The 17,624-nt window shown below is 41.2% G+C and overlaps 1 protein-coding gene across 4 annotated transcripts in view; it reads right to left on the bottom strand.

Annotated features, from left to right (window-relative positions):
• Positions 1-13,446, bottom strand: part of TAC1 (tachykinin precursor 1) — a 62,020-nt gene extending 48,574 nt beyond the window's left edge. Inside the window, exons 1-2 of one of the 4 annotated variants that reach the window (XM_063921343.1) lie at positions 13,171-13,446; positions 12,666-12,930 (exon numbers count right to left, since the gene is read on the bottom strand). In XM_063921343.1, coding sequence (XP_063777413.1) covers positions 12,666-12,776 — 111 coding nt within the window. In that variant the 5' untranslated portion in view covers positions 12,777-12,930; positions 13,171-13,446. Of the gene's footprint in view, positions 1-3,108; positions 3,340-12,665; positions 12,931-13,170 lie in introns of those variants that run through there. The other 3 variants (XM_063921346.1, XM_063921344.1, XM_063921345.1) reach the window with 3 other exon arrangements.
• Between the last annotated feature and the right edge of the window lie 4,178 nt (positions 13,447-17,624).

Raw genomic sequence — 17,624 nt, 5'->3', positions numbered from 1 at the left:
AAGTATATTGGGTTCAATCAAAAAATAGAAATTAGTAGTGAATCACCCAGAGTAGTTGGTGATGGATTTTAACTTCTATGGATGAATTCAGTCAAACAGAACTTGAAACGTTCCTGGATCCATGTGTACAGTAATTCCGAGCTGGTGGTTAAATTTTCAAGAAATGGAATACAGTAGTTTCTAATATACGAGGGTGGTTCAATATGTAAGGTACCAATACCTCTCACATGTGTAAATGTTCTCTATTTTATCTTAATTTCTAACCAGGCCTTAGAGGGAAAACCACTGCTTCCCCTCTTGCCTCCTATCAGTCATACTGTCCCAACATCAGGTATAAGATGGCGGGGCTGGTGGACACATCGTCAGACATTGAGGTAAGTAGTGTAATCAGATTTGTGCATCAAAAGTTCTCCTCAGCAGCTAAAATTCATTGCCAACTTGCGGAGGTGTACGGGGATAATGTCATGTCACGAAAACAGATTTGGGTTTGGTGCACCGCCTTTGATAATGGCAGGACTGACGTTCAATGTGAGCAGGTATCCCGCTGGCCAAGCACGTCCACCACATTCAGTGCACCAAACCCAAACCTGTTCCCGTGACATGACATTATCACCGAACACCTTGACAAGTTGGTGCTGAATGTCAGATTCTGATGTGCCCTTTAGATGCAGAAATCTGATCACACTACGCACCTCAGTGTGTGACCATGTATCCGCCGGTCCTGTCAACGCAACTGATGTTGGAATAGTATGACTGATATATTTTCCCTGAGCTTGGTCAACAGATGTTGTATCAATGTTCTTCCAAGAATGAAGAGAATATCAACACTTCATCAATAAAAATGACTAAAAACCACCCTACAAATTGTTTTTAAAAAAGGTTCCTAATTAAAGCTATATTACATTACCTAATATTTAGAATTCCTACCTCTGGCCTGACAAGGTATTTTCCATTCACCCCTTTGGATGACCCATAGCAAATTACATACTCCACTGAAATCTAATTTAGTGAAATTTAAATAGATCAAAATGGTAAGGGAAATATATTCTTACATTTATTTTATTTATACCTTATACATTTTTTTTCCAACAAAAGAAAACTGCTCCAGCGGGAGAAGCGGATGGTGAATATGCCATGTTTACTATTGTCCTCTATATACTACTCTTTTACCCTGTTCTCACCTCTCCTATCAAGGGCATGGTATCAGGTAATACATAAATTAGACAGTAATAAGGTCTGTGGGCTGTTAATATTTCAGCACGTTTCTTACAAAAAATATCAGTGTATGCCTAATAACATGATGGCATTTTATATTGAATGGTGTCAGCAAAACAATATCTAAATTTAAACAGTTTTCAATACAATATCAATTATATTTGTAAATTTTTGCCAAGTGTCCATCAATCAAAGATTTTCATTGACAAAATCAAGGAACACCCACGTCTAACAGAGAAGAATGAGAATAAATTAAGAGAAAGAAATGTGTTTCAATGTGTAGACTCCCTACCATCACAGAAGACTCAGTATGCACACCATGCACCATGCTTCAAAGGTATACTATCCGAGGTTGAAACCCAAAATTTATTTCCAATGCATGAAACGCGTAAAGCAGGGGTATTCAATATGCGGCCATACAACTTTAGAAATCCCCATGCAACATCTGATCATGAAGGTCAAGATCATTCCACTGAAGATTCAGTAACCCAACGAAGAAACTATTTACGGTGCTCCTCAGCAGACTTCTACCCTTTCTCAAAGAGGGTCAGACAGCTTCTCTAGTGGGGGTGGATCTGTCCTTGTTATCTTACAATAGTCCATAACTTACTTAATGAATCAATGGAACATGGGTCTAGACTTCATCCAAACTAAAATCTTAGGACATTTGATGGGTCTTCACATTTTCCATACAACACTACAGTATATGCTCAACTTTGGATACTTCAAGGTCTCAAGCTCCAATCAGTAGTTATTTTATCTTGGTATTCCAGAGTAGACATGATGGACAGAACAACAAAAGAGGCCGACAGAGAGTAAAGTAGCTTGCAGGGTACCAATGAAGATGCACTTGCCATGCTGAGGCAGGAAGGTTACAGCAGCTGTCAGTGATTGAAATAGAAGTCCGGAAGCAGACTCTGGTCTGGGACCATCAGTTGGTAAGAGGAATGTCCAAAAACAGGCTAAGGGCAGGAAGCAGACAAGAGCAAAGTCCTGTAAAAAGGCTGAAGTCAGGTCTGACAGTAGGGAAAAGTAAAGTCCAGTTAACAAGCTGAGGGTCAGGGCAGGTTGCGACCAAGAGCAAACTCCAGAAAACTGATCAGATTCAGGGTAGGAGACGAAGACAGAAGAATCCAAAAATCAGCCTGGTTCCCATTAGGAAAGCACTCACAGAAATGCACACTGGATTGTTGTTATTATTATTATCCTTAATTTATATGGCGCCACAAGGTATCCGCAGCGCCCAATTACAGAGTACATAAACAAAATAATCAAAACAGGAAAATAGCGACTTACGGTGCATACACACTTGCCGAGAAAATGAGCGACATCACAATCAGCAGGACAGGTGCGATAGACATGGACTATTAAACAGCACGAGCAGCCAAACATCTGAGATTTGGAGAACACATACTGTATATCAAATGGACCCAAATCACTGTACACTGAAACTTTCTCCAAAACTCTATAGAAATACTAAAGTCTAAAACCAGAGTGAATATGTAATGTCAGTAGCCACTGTGTAATCTGGCTCTTCAACGCAGGAAATAAGGTGGAAGTGTAAAGGAGTCTGCTGTAAATGGGAGTGTCAGGATTGAGAAACTGGACAGGCCCTTTAAATACCTCTCTGCATAACAGGAACTGATTTACAGTGTACGAAAATCTAACTGTACAGCTACATGAAAAGTTCATTTTAGTTAAAGAAATTAGGGAGGGGATGTTATAATTTCAAACTCACTTGACGATTCTAAGCTAAAATATCCAGTTCACAAGTAGATAGGTCTGGAAAAAAACCTGTAATCTATTTTTATCCTATTTAATTTCAAGTTTTAATGGGACGTACTATAGCTATTTAAAATCTACAACATATGAAATGCACAGCTGCATGGGTACCTGGGACATTGTAATTTGTTCAGATGCAATGCCTGCATGGTACAAGTTAAAGTTATAGTATGCAAAGTGCATATACTAGCAATGAAGCTTAGCAGTGTGGCCTTTCATGTTTCTAATGGTGAACGAGTCGTGCAATCATGCAGGAAGCCCGTCACGACTCCTGCTGGATGCTGCTGCCCTGAAGTCCGTAATTGACTTCCCTTGCCCATCCATAGTACTCTGCTCACTGGGCGGAGTTTAGTAGTATGATGCGGTTGTGCTGTGACATCATGACTTCACGGCATCACTTATTGGGAGCACACAATTAAAAGGGGGACAACACAGAGGAGCCACAGGCACCATTTTGGAGAGCAGTGAGTACACAGGGAGCCGCACAGCCAGAACTCAGAGGAGGACCCAGAGGAGGAGAGACCCCATAGAGAAGGCAGGCGGCCACTACAGACAAAGGGGGATATTTACTAAGTATTGATAAGAGCAGAGAAGTGAGCCAGTGGAGAAGTTTCCCCATCAACCAATCAGCAGTTCTGTATCATTTTATAGTATGCAAATTATAGATGTTACTTCAGTGCTGATTGGTTGCCATGGGCAACTTCTCCACAGGCTCACTTCTCCGCTCTTATCACTGCTTAGTAAATGTTCTCCAAAGAGTGAATCAGCATTCAGTTCACTTAGAGACTGGGTGTAATCTGGTGTCCTGGGCTGGAAATTACTGTGTGGGACATAATCTGGGTAAGAGGCACTACTGTGTAGGGCATTATAAGGTGTAAGGGGCAACTTAATGTTATATGGGACATTGCAAAGTGTGGCATAATGTTTAAGTTAGTTTTTTCCTACCAGGCCACACCCATATGCAGTAAGGCCACACCCACTGCAGTGAGGCCATACCCACTGCAGTGAGACCACACCGTTTTTTTCCTGTGCATGCAAATATTTCCTAATAACAGTGTCTAGTAAGGGGGGAAGGGGTTGAGGCCATTTTTGAAAGTTTATGGGGGGGGGGCATTTTTCACAGTTTACACTGGTGGCCAAATTGTCTAGCAATGTCCCTGTTCAAGGGCAAATGGAGTGGACTGCTGTAAACAAAGGACGGAATATAAAGCTCAGCCAGGTCTGCTACATCTTCAGTAAATAATGAAGACGTCTTAGTTGATTAGGGAGGGGGAAGTCAGACGTACAGAAGGAACACATCTGTTGGCGGTGGCAGCTCTTCAAGAACAATTTATCTTGATCTTTCACCCGCAGTACCCAATATGTATCCCACTGTAATACATCAGCAAAACTGTATTCATCCAAATGACTAGACGCATCAGAGCATACACAGTGGAAATGCAATGTCCCCAAGCAGCGATACTGCAGATCAGGAACTGAGCATTTTACGGACAAGTAGCTTATTATAATGAGCTGGATAGCGTTTGTATAGCAGTTGTTGCAAGTAATGAAACGACTACGCCATGCAATAATAGATACGCACATTCCGTTCTATCAACCTTTTCAGTCTTTCATTAAAACATATTGTATAACAGGCTGTTGTTGATGCCAATCTTGTATGTTTCTGCTGAATTAAACAGACGCTCTCATCATAGATGTGTTCTTGAAACATATTTCGAAACATTAACATTTAGAAACGTATATTTGATGGTTATTTTGTATGAATAAAGTTTTGCAGAAAAGTCTCAACTTTTATTGTTTTGTTTTGTTAGAACTGCAGATTATTTATTTTACTTTTGTTTTAGTTTTTTTTTGCTTTTCACTATGTTGCAACAAATAGTAATTAAGCATATCACTAATTAACCATTTAACTGACTAATATTTTTTCCCAAAACTGCTCAGAAATTATCAGGATTTTCATGATTGAATCAGGTTAAAAACATTTATGTAAAGTATATTCAATACCGTTCTATAATATATATATATATATATATATATATATATAATAAACATCGGTACAGATATCCATGGTTGGAACATTGCGACCATCGAGGGTCAGAACACTGCGATCATCATGACGTGACCAGTTTTTCCGGACCCTGATCCTTACTGCAGCCTCGGGAGACTCCACATGGAAGGTGAGGGCTGCTTTTTTTACATGTCCCAGCGGCTGCTAATGTTTGCAGCCGCTGGGCACGGAGTGCGGCCGGGCTGACGGATCAGCTGCGATCGGAAGCATGGCAGGCACTGGGGGGGGGGGGGATGCAGAGGGACCGGAACAGGGAGCTTTCTAACAGGCCGCATCAGATGCGACCATGTCAAGAAAAGCCCAGCCTGGTGTGGTCGCATCTGATGCAACCCTGCCAGGCAAGTGTTTTGCTGGCACTGCTAGTACTGTTTTTTATCGAACTTGGGTACCTGAGCTCAGCTAAATGAGCCAGGTGAAATAATTAAATAGATTGTATGAACACAATCAATGTACGTGCACAAACAGCAATTCCAATCAATATAACACACGCATGCGCACACACACACACACACACACACCACACACACACACACACACCACACACACACACACACACACACACACACACACACACAGCGATTCCAATCACATAGAAATGTCACTGTTACATTTTACTGACTGGTATTACAAACTAAGGGCCCATTTATCAACATGTGATAAAACTCGTTGTGAATGATAAAACTCGTTGAGTATGACAAATGGTGCTCCAGCCAATCAGCTCCTAACTGTCATGTGTTTGAAAAATGCCAGCTGGGAGCTGATTGGCTGGAGCACCATTTATCATATGCAGTGAGTTTTATCACTCATTGATAAACGGGCCCCTATGGGCCGGGTGCTATACGCATTGCATTGTGTATGTGATACATCACGCCACTTATCAGGTACATACCAGTGTTAAGAATGCCAGTATATTCCTAGAAATGTGATTAACATTGCAAAGATCAGCTGTCCCGATAAGAGCTGTATTTTGCAATAGGAGGACTTCCGGGTATATAAATTGGGAATCCTCCTGTGTATGCGCAGAATGACACATGCGTCACAGGGGACACTGGGAGGGATCTGAATGGATCCCTCTCAGAGCAGAAGGCAAAGCCCATAGGCTTCTATTAGGGGTCCAAGCTCCAGAATGTATCATATTTCAGCGCTTGGTACATATGGGAATGCAACCAAAACCACAAAAACTTCATTTTCTGAGTTTGGCAACGTTTTCAGCTTTACAGTGTGCCATACAGTCATATTCGGTGGGTACCCGCAAATTTTAAGTATCCCCAAGTTGTAGAGATCACAGCAGATAAATCCAATATCTGCATCAGCCCCTTCATTTTCATCTGCAAATGCAGCTCCCCCTCCATCAGACCCCGGGAGCGCATTTGCGGTTGCTGTGCCTGCGCAATGGTTTCCGGGGACCTCAACCGGGAAGCAGAGTGACAGCATTACACCTTCACACGGTTTCCAGCTCTTTGCTAGGATGGGTTCTTATAGGAGCCTGTCTCCTGGCAAAAGCATTTTAATAAATTTGCCCCAAAATATAAATTTTCACATTGTGACTTTGGGCAAAAAATATTTATCACATTAAACATGCAGATTGTGATAAATATTCCCCACATGTATTAAATATTGATAAATGGCTGTCCCTCTGAAGAGGATGCGGTAAAGATGTCGTCTGTCGGGATTCCGACACCCGTCAGAATGCCAATGCCAAAATCCTGACCACAGATAACCTGACTGTAAGTACAGTGGGTGGGTTAAGGTTAGGGCTAGGGGGGCGGGGAGCTTGGATTTAGGTGCCACCCGGGGGTGTAGGATTAGGCTGGGGGGGGGGGGGGGGTTAGGGTTAGGCACCACCGGGTGGGAGGTTAGGTTTAGACACTAAGGGGGGAGAGTTAGGCAGTGGGGAAAGGGGGGTTAGGTTTAGGCACCACTGGGGGGAGGTCATGGTTAGGAACTAAGGGGGGAGGGTTAGGCAGCGGGGAAGGGGGGGTTAGGTTTAGGCACCACTGGGGGGGAGGTTAGGGTTAGGCACTACTAAAGGGGGAGGTTAGGTTTAGGATGAGGGAAGGGAGGGTTAGGGGCAGGGCCGTCTTAACAGCAGTGTCGTCCCCTCCAGCGGCAGGGGTGGGAGGTGCTATCAGCGGCAGCTTTGATGTCCCGCGGGCGGTAGGGGGTGTTCTATCTTCCGCTCAGCATGTAGGACCTGGAGCAGTAATTTCTGCTAATTACTCCTTTACTGCACAGATGGGGCTAAACTGTAGAAGGGGGCATTGGGCTGAATGAAGGAGCCCGGGTACATGACTTCCAGGGTGGTAGGGGGTGTTTAATGCATAGGGGAGGGGTGGATAGTGGAGTGGGCTTAATATTTATTATTTTCCGGTGGGAGGGCAGCTTGCTTGACTGCAGATATCTCAAGTTCCTGAAAATATATTTCTTAGCTTTGAATGGGATAAAAAAAAACTACAAAGTCCCATCTTTCAGGAGGTTCTGCTGACTTGGGGATCAGACTTCAGGAGCCTAAGCAATTCACCAACGAAAATCTAAAACTGTACATTAGGCGTGTGGAGCTGGAGCAGGGACTGGCTGCTGGAAGGCTGATATCTCTAGTTCTGGGCATAGTAGAGACAAGCTGTCAGTGTCCACCAAAAGGGGAGAGTCGCAGCTTTTGGATTATACCCGCAGAAAAACTCTTAAGTCAGTCAAAACCCGAGATATCTGGCTGGGAAGAATAATTAACAGGCTTGGTTGGGGACCACTGCTTTCAAGTCAGATATCTCTGGTTTCCCAGGGCCGTTTTTCAAAAATCTGGTACCCCTGGAAAGAGGGGACACATAGCTATCAGCCTAGGGCCCTTATACTCCTGGGGCCCTTGGGCAAGAGCCCATTGAGCCCATACGAAAAGACGGCCCTGGTTAGGGGAGAGTGGGGAACATACCTCACACCTGTCAGATCAGGATGGCGGCGGCGGTATTGTGACCGCCGGCATCCCGTTCGCCGGGCAATGATACTGAATCCCTTTGAAGTATTTCCGGGCACATTTGGAGGAGTCTTTGCTGTTTTTTTTTTAAAGACTCCCCCACAGTGACTGACACAGTGTCAGTTTGTGAAACTTCCCGGTGCCCGATCTCTTTCCTACGAAAATACCTCCATAGGCATAAAGCAGCTACAGTATCTACACTATAGCCTTGGGGACCAAGCTCCGGAAAGCTATGCTTAGTACGTAGGAATCAGACAGACTGCACTCCCCATTGACAATAATGGGGATTGGGATCTGCAGTGGTGTTTAGCCCTTTACAAGAGATTTCTGTAAAAAATTAGCATTAGGCTATTGTTAAATAGCCAGGATACATACAGTATAATTATGAAGAAACTGTAGTTTATACATACATTTATGAAAAATCATCTTCATAAATATGCACTTTAGTAAGAAAGTAAGGCAATAGGCCAAATGTATTAGAGAGAGTTTCAGAAAGTGAGAGATTTGGTAAGGTTTTCCAGCTTTTTTTTTTAAAGTGGCAATCATTTACACTGCAAAACCAGGTTGATCTTGCTGTGTAAATGATTGCCACTTAAAAAAAAACTGCAAAACCTTACCAAATCTCTCACTTTTTGAAACTCTTACTCTATTACATTTGGCCCAATATGTTAACAAGGTTATTTATTTGTTAAAAAGTCTTCTACATCCTAGTCCTCTAAATCGTCCTCTACACCCTAGTGCGCTTAATACAGTAGGTCTCTACACCCTAATCCTCTAAATAGTCCTCTTTACCCTAGTCCTCTAAATAGTCCTCTACACCCTAGTCCTCTAAATGGTCTTCTACACCGTAGTCCTCTAAATGGTCCTCTTCACCCTAGTCCTCTAAATAGTCCTCTACGCCTTAGTCCTCTAAATAGTCCTCTACGCCTTAGTCCTCTAAATAGTCATCTTCACCATAGTCCTCTAAATGATCCTCTTCACCCTAGTCCTCTAAATAGTCCCCTTCATTCTAGTCCTTTAAATAATCCTCTTCAACCTAGTCCTCTAAATAGTAATTTTCACCCTAGTCCTCTAAATAGTCTTCTTCACCTTAGTCCTCTAAATAGTCCTCTTCACCCTAGTCCTCTAAATAGTCTTCACCCATGTCCTCTAAATAGTCTTCACCCTAGTCCTCTAAATAGTCATATTCACCCTAGTCCTCTAAATAATCCTCTACACCCTAGTCCTCTAAACAGTCCTCTTCACCCTAGTCTTCTAAATATTCCTCTAGACCCTTGTGGGCTTAATACAGTAGGTCTCTACACCTCAGTCCTCTAAATAGTCATCTACACTCTACACATAGTAAATAAAAAACCCAGCATTCTCTGAATAGGGATCTTACTCATAAAATGTATTTAAATCTATAAAACTGCACAAGGAGGTCTCACATTCCATAAGAACACATTACATACTCCGCTATGTATTGCAAATAATGGATGCAAGAACAGAGCAATATTTTTTCTCTCTGGGGATCCTGGCTGTGGCTAATCTGTGAAATGAATGAAGCTATAATGGCATAGGAAGAATAATTTAGCACCGTCACAAATGGACAGCAAATTCCACTCTACTGAGAAATTGGCTAAAGAAAAACAGGATGAAGTGTTCTTGCTGTTAATCGTATTGGGTTTCTGCAACTACAGTAATCTACAATGTAGAAAATCCAGATGCAATATTACCTACAGCAATACCAGAGTTTAGCAGACTGACAAATGGGATCATTCGGGATACATTGTAATGTTATATCGCTACAGCCTATGATTTATTAACTTTAAAAAAAAAATTAAATGATCAAGTCATCTAGATGTCCAAGTTAGTATTTTCAAATCATTACAAAATTCTCAGAGGAAGAATATTTGCAACTTGTATAAATCCCAATTTTATAGACCGAAAACAGCTTCGTATTTGTTTAATTAGAGTAATTAACTATAAAAAAAAACTCCACTATTGAACAACTTAAATGAACTAGTACCTGGGATATTTATTTATTTATATACTTGCTGGAATTTAGGGAAATTGCATACTTAATCATGGAAAATGTGGTCAACAAGTGTAATATAATATAAACCAAATTTTAATCATGGAGTGAAATAATTGATAACTCTAAACTTGAGGAATATCACATGTATTGTGACTCTGTTGATCTGTTGTTAATGAGCAGAACACACAGTGATTATTGTAACGAATTAAGTAAATGAGTATCTTATGTTGATTTACTCACTGCAGTCTTTTAATATACGATTCTGTAAATTTAGTTATTTGTTTGCTGGGTGAAGGACTTGATTAATTTATTTATACGAAATGAAACCTCGTCTGGATTAACCTATAACTTCAAACTGAATTATCATTAAATTCAGATTAGCAATTCATTTGGGGATTTCGCAAACCGGCCAGGTCATGAATATTTACAGGTCACAGGTGCATCCAGCACTTAAATCCGAATGGTGCAATAGTTTCAGCAACATCCATCAAATCTTCTCTTGACCACCACTTAAGATTCAAATATTCCTATTGCCGTTCTGGAAAGTGATTGGTTTCAGCAATAAACCCTATAGGATAAAGTGCTTTATCCCAAATGAGTGAAAATGGATTAACAATACAGTGTCCAACATCTAAGGAGAGATTTAGTAATGAAACTCAATGATGGGATATAATAATGGATTTTTCTTACAAAGGTAACTAGGGCTCTGTTCATTGAGCATTAAGAGGTCATGAGCCCTAATGGACCGAAGAAATATTTATGTTTTTAAACAATACAAACTTTTTTTTTGTGCAATTTTTCATCATCAACACATTTGCCCAATTTCGGAAGGAATTACAATATTAATGCAAAAAAAGAACTCAATTCCTTTCAATGTCTTTGGCTGTAAGGTAACTCTCTTATGCTCATTTACCAATCCGTGATAAAAAAGATTTTTAGATGGATATCTTGAATAAATTGCCCTTTATTTAATATAATCCACTTGAACATCAGTCCAGCAGGATTACCATATTAAGTGATATTACATCATATGAAGTCAGATACAAGAAACATTGATATATTTAGGCAGGTTTACCATACCCTTTAAACCGCGACTCTCACAGATTACACAGGTTCTGTGGTTGTTTAAAACCAGCTGAAATGCAGGCTTGAAGTCAGCCAGCCACAGAACCTGTGTAATTCATTAGTATCCCGGTTTAAAGGGATAGTACTGTAAGCATATATTTAAGGATTTCTCTGTATGTACAGTAAAACACTGCATGTGTATGTCATGTTAAACAGACCATACATGCAATATCCTAATATGTCTATTTAAAATATATATGCAATCCATTTTAACATGTACATGACTGGTTATTCCTCTCATCCCCCACGTACTGTATGTTACAATTGCAGGAACCACAGCTAAAGTGAGTACAGTAATTGTAAAAAAAAAAATCAGATTTCTGAAACACAAGTGGAAAAGCAGAGGCAGACTATTGTGTAACGGGGAAAAAGGGGTCATGTTGGGAGGTACTGGTGAGATCTTGGTGTTTTCTTTTCAACGACAGAGTAAAAGCCTCTCAAAATACACTTGTTGATGAATGCAGGGTAATCACCTAGAAGTGTACTCTACTGAATGACACAGGAAACAGCGCTGTTTACTGGCAATCAAATAAGGTGCCCTAATCAATCATTTAAAGCCGAACACATATGCTGTACAATTACACATTGCGGGGTAGCATTGCAGGTCTCAGAATTCAAGAACAAAACCTTCTGTATTTTAAGTCCTTTGCATTAAGAAATAAACTGGACAAACTCAGTGTTTCTGAAACCTGGTCCTCACAGAACCCTAATACAGTAGTGTTAATTGACTAACACAATAGATCTACAGGTGGTATTCATTTTTCCTGAGGATATCTTGAAACCACGCACTGTTAGGGTTCCATGAAGACTGAGTCTGAGAAACACTAATTTAGAGTGTTAGCTCTTCTGCAGTTGGAATCACAAACTTAAAATTGTTTTCTCTACTGCATTTTGTATTATTTCTTAGACACTTTTTTGCAATGAACTGCATGTAATATGTAGTAAACTATATAAAATATACATAAAATTAAGAATATAAGAGGCTGAAATTACAACCTTTATTCCTATTTGTTGGTTGCTGCAGATATAATTAGGATATTCAGTAATGTATTCTTTGTTAAGATCATCCAACCACTTTCTATTACTCATAACTTATCATAAGCTTATTATATTATGTATACTTCTATAATAAGAATACCCCTCTTGCTGCATTAAGTGTAAACGGAATATACAGAGAATTGTATTGTACACAGTCTGAGACTTTTACTGCTGTGACTTGCCCTATCTCGCAGCATGGAACATAATGACTATTTACAGTAAGTAAGGAAAATCGCAGTGTCACCTATTACTGCTTGGGATGTGACAAGCTCCGCAGGGTACCAGAAGAACACATGCCGGTCTTGTGTATAAATTATTTGTACTGATTTTTATGGTTAAAGAAAAGCAATCGTCCAACTGACGAAGGGAATAAAAGTGTTAGCACATCACACAGTTGCAAACTTTTCAAAGCAAGATAAATAAAAAACAAATTCAGAGACTAAAGATCTTACCTGGATTTGGTCACTATAAGGCCAGTCAATGTCATCGTTAAGTCCCACTTCTGCCGCAAAGACCTGCGCGGACACCAGCATTATGACAGCGAAAGCTACAATGACTTTCATGCTTCCCTCTGTCTTCTGAAAAGAACCTCACAGCTGCAGTACTAGATGGGTTTGCACTGTCTCTGAGACAAGGTGGAAGGGGGATACCTTTAGTGCTGGAACTGACAAGCACTGACAACGCCTTTACCACAGCCCCCCGTTATCAGGGATGTATCTGCAACAGAAGACAAGAAGTGTCAGTCAGCAGGAACAAAAACACACAAAAAGAGCATCCACAAATCTAAAAACACAAACAGAACATGCAATCCTAGCAGTAATATATCCAGTACAGTATGACAGTGTAGCATATCTGCAGATATTGCATGTGATAGAATTTGACACATATTTGTGGAAGTTTTCCTATGAAACTACAGTAAGAAATTGAATAAGGCTGCAGAGCAGGATGATTACTTACTGTACTTCAGTGTACAAGACGGCTCTGCAGGCACTGTCTCTCCAAGCGTGTGTGTGTGGTATAGTACAGAGCACTCCCAGGAGTTCTGCACTATATATAAGAGGAGATGGGCAGGACCAGAGAATGTTCGTGTTTGCTAAATCTAATTACCCAACTCTCACCAACTCTATTTACCATATGGGGACTGTGTGACGTCTCTACAGCAGTGTTCCTTATCAATATTAAATTATACTTGGAGGCTTCCCCATGTCTAATTATATATATTTTTTCAAGCCTCCCTCTTCTCTTCTTTATACATCAGAGATGAAATGACAGTGCCCCAACAACTATGCAATGTGACTACTAGCAATTTACCCATGGGGACGTCATTCTCACAAACTGTGCCCAAGTATGCCAATTTATTGATTGCATCCCACGGCGGGCTTTGGTGAGATGAAATGTGTCATCGTGGCTAAATTACTGCAGAATTGATGCACCTCTTTATGCTAATGGAAGGCTATTTGAATATAATAGCATGACAGAGATACTGCACTTTGAGGGTGATTCAGCAAGGTCTATTAGTGATATGCAGATTGTCCAAGACTTAAGTGGGAAGCTCAATTCTGACACAAGTGTTACCCTGAAGGAGTCTGATTAATCATTGCAAAACTAGACATCAATGGAATTCATGAATAGGGAAAAAAAGACATACACTACCACCTGTCACAGACAGATATTCTGTTTTTCCAACCTACATATCGAATTAATTAAAACCCCTAAATCCATAGTTGGCTACTCTCACCGAATTTCCAAGAGACTCCAGAATTATGAGAGAGACCCTCACAGGATTGAGCAGGCAATACTCTCGAAAACCGTAAAGTCAGTGGGGACATTATGCAAATTATGTGAACAAGCCACGCTCTCTTCAGTAAGTACCAACAGGCGTAGGCGTGATTGACATGAATTCCGTCTTCACGCCCCTGCCACTCTATCAAACCTTACAGGTATAGTTCATGGAAGACCAGATTGCAATATCAGATTGCAATAAATTATCAAGATCGCTGCGTAATACACTATAATGATCACTAGATGTCACTATGATTATAATACAAATTATGGCTACCTCCGCTCTGAGCAGGTGACAAGTCCACTTTAAAGGGGAAAATTAGCCTAATAAGTAAATTAGTTCGAATTACTTTTGAAAATGAATATCTTCATTTTCCACATTTGTTTTAAATCACATTGTTACAATAATCAATTGTGAAGGCTGTTGAGAAGTTCCCTGAGCAGAAGACTCTAATCTAGGTCATTACTTGTCATGGGGAATTATTATTCTAACTTGTGCAACTGGTTAGAAATAAGTAATGTAAAAATATATCTCACGTTTATACAAATATATGGTATTATTCACTTCAAATATGTATGTGTATATATATATATATATATATATATATAGGGTTTTTTCCTCTCTCTCTCTCTCTCTCTCTCTCTCTCACCACAACTCTCCATCATTCTCACCCATCTTCCACCCTTTCTCCCATCTCTCTTTCCCCCTTCCTTCCCTCCACCTCTCTCCCTTTTTTCCTCCTATCTCCTCCACATCCTTCCATCTTTTCCTCTCCCCCTTTTCTTCCCATCTCTCTCCTAATCACACTGTTATACTGTATTTCCCTCTCTTTGTTTCCCCCTTTATCCCATCTCTCTATCCTCCTCTTCTTTTCATCTCTCTCACTCTTCTTCCTATCTCTCCCTCCCCCTCTTCCTCCTTTCTCTTTTTCTCTCTCCCTCTTCCTCTCATCTATTTCCCTCCTACTTCCATCCCTCTTCTCCCATCTACTCTATCTCTCTCAGGGGTCTATTCATGAAGCAGTGAAAAGTGTGGAGAAGTGAGCCTGTGGAGAAGTTGACCATGGCAACCAATCAGCTACTTTGCACAATTGTATCGTATGCAAATTATAAATGTTACTTCAATGCTGATTGGTTGCCCTGGGCAACTTCTCCACTAGCTCACTTCTCCACACTTTTCACTGCTTTATGAATAGACCCCTTACTTCCTCTTCCTTTCTGTTTCCCTCCTACTTCCATTCTTCTCCATCCCATCTCTGCCTCTTCTTCCCATCTCTTTGCCCCCCTTCTTCCTCGCAACTCTCTCTCCCTCTTCCTCTCATCTGTTATAGAGCAAAATCACTCCTGATTAAGGAATCCATGTTAGGGCAGTGGTTCCCAAACTGTGTGCCTAGGCACCCTGGGGTGCCATGAGGTTCTTTCAGGGGTGCCTTGGGTTGATGGTCCAGAACCAAATCAAATTATTTATGGTCAAAGTGATAGGCAAAACCAGTGCTAGTGGCTGCCAATTATAAAACATGTGTACAATCAGAAGCACAACTGTATACCACTACATAATTGACACTAAGGATGGCAGGTAGGCACAATTTACTTAATTTAAGAATTGTCCAAATTTATCAATAGGGCGCCATGACTCAAGAAAGTTTGGGGGCCACTGAATCAGGGACTATAAAACCTAGAGGTCTGACAAAATTAATTGGAACAGCATTATATAATTGGCTCTGTGTCTTACTCTCTGGTCACTTTATTGCTAATATTGCAAATATTTGCTTTGTAGTCACCTAATTAGGAAAGTTCTATTTTTGAATATGAATCATTTCTCTGCAGTATATTATATATTTCACATGTTTTAGATACTTTTGTTGTATTGTTTTGCTGGTGGTTACACACATTCTTATAACGTTTTGTATTGTTTAAAGAGTGTTGTCACTTCTGCTGTCTCCTTAGGTCCGTCACCCCCGATGTAGCCATATGTGTTAACACATGTGGACCGCAGGAAGCTGGCCGGTGGAACACATTCTGGCAGTTCCTTTTGTAACGGCAGCCGCGCTACCCGGAGGTGTGTCACTGGGAACGGTTCAGGTGGGAGGTGACCAGGAGTGAGCAGTGAGCGTGAATATGCGCAAATGGAGGGATTCATTTGGGGTTAAGTGCCTGTACTATTTTTATTGTTCTTTGTGTGGTCCTGATGACCGGGCAGATACTCCAAAATGTTTGTCCAATGCACATTTTATTGCATCATGTTGACTCCGAGTGCCATTATTGAGATGGATCTATGTTGAATATTTCTACTGTGCACCAGACCAAGCTGAATTATTGATGAGTGCCTGCATATTGTGGACAGTTGCATTTGTGCTATCGTAGCACCCGTTGCAAGGCACCAAGCACTTTATTTGGTCTATGCCCATATCCCCTTGTTTATTGCACATTGAACTTTGTTTGCTATCTCTAATATGGAGTCAGCACTGGCATCATCTCAGTTACAGGGCCTAAAAGGCTGCCATGGCATGCTCTCATTATCTGACTATCTCAGGTAGTATAGGATCCCATGTGGCTTCAGGGTACGAAACTTATCGACAATTGGATGCTATAATCCTGAGTTTGACAGAAAATGATTGACAATCCTTAACAAATGTGCTTTAAACTTAATGATTCTAATAGGGCAGGAGACCAATAGAGAACTTCAAATCACCAGAAATAAGATTTCACTGTTTTAAAAAAGATCACAAGAGGACTTTGTAAGAAGATTCCAGCCAGAATTGGATACAGAAATTGAAATCACAATGTGATCAATATTAGAAAGATTGAATAAAATTTAAAAGGAACAAGAAATATTCCATAGAAGCAGACGGTGAAGAAAACAGTGCACACATGGTTGTCCGGTGGGTATATGACAAACACTAACCAAGTGCCAGCGAGAAGATGCAGACCGTGGCATAAGAGCGTGCCAGGCACACAGAGTGACAAGTATAGATCCATCCAGTAGTGAAAGTCATGTTGTTGCTTCTGAATCTGAGGATTCCAACAGATCACCTAGTGTTCCTTTAGGACAGGGTCCAGAAGAGGTATCAAACTTATGATATAATCTCCCACTGGCAGGGGTGGAGAAACCCTAATCTTTAATTTATCCAAGAGCATTCTTATGCCGTTAGAGTCACAGGCATAGGCGGATTCAGGGGGGGGGGGGGGCACCAAGGCCCCCCTGTTGTATAGGATTTTTTTTTTTATAGCACACTCACGGAGCCCTTTAATGTCGAGCACTGCACTCGGAGGAACCAGCGGAGAAACAGAATAGGCTGCAGACCTGCTTCTCAATCTATCCCACTGGCTGAATGGTGGTGACAGGGGGCGGAGAAAACCATGCCTGATGAGAGAGGCTGTGGTGCTCTCCCTAGTGGTTGGACCACTGGGGAGAGCACCACTAGATTTATCTCTGACCCCAATGAGCTCTGTCCCTGGTCTGTCTTCTGGGTGAGAGAGATCGCTGTTGCCACAAGGCATGTGCTGCAGCTGATACGGTGGATCCTGCAACGGAGCCTTGTTTTATGAACTGCCTGCTGCTGTGATCTGCTAGGGAGGGTGGATGGACAGCCAACGCTGTCTGTATGTCCTACAAGGGGAGAGGGGAG

Source organism: Pseudophryne corroboree, chromosome 5, assembly GCF_028390025.1.
Source record: "Pseudophryne corroboree isolate aPseCor3 chromosome 5, aPseCor3.hap2, whole genome shotgun sequence".
NCBI lineage: Eukaryota > Metazoa > Chordata > Amphibia > Anura > Myobatrachidae > Pseudophryne > Pseudophryne corroboree.
This window is presented reverse-complemented; position numbering and strand designations above follow the sequence as displayed.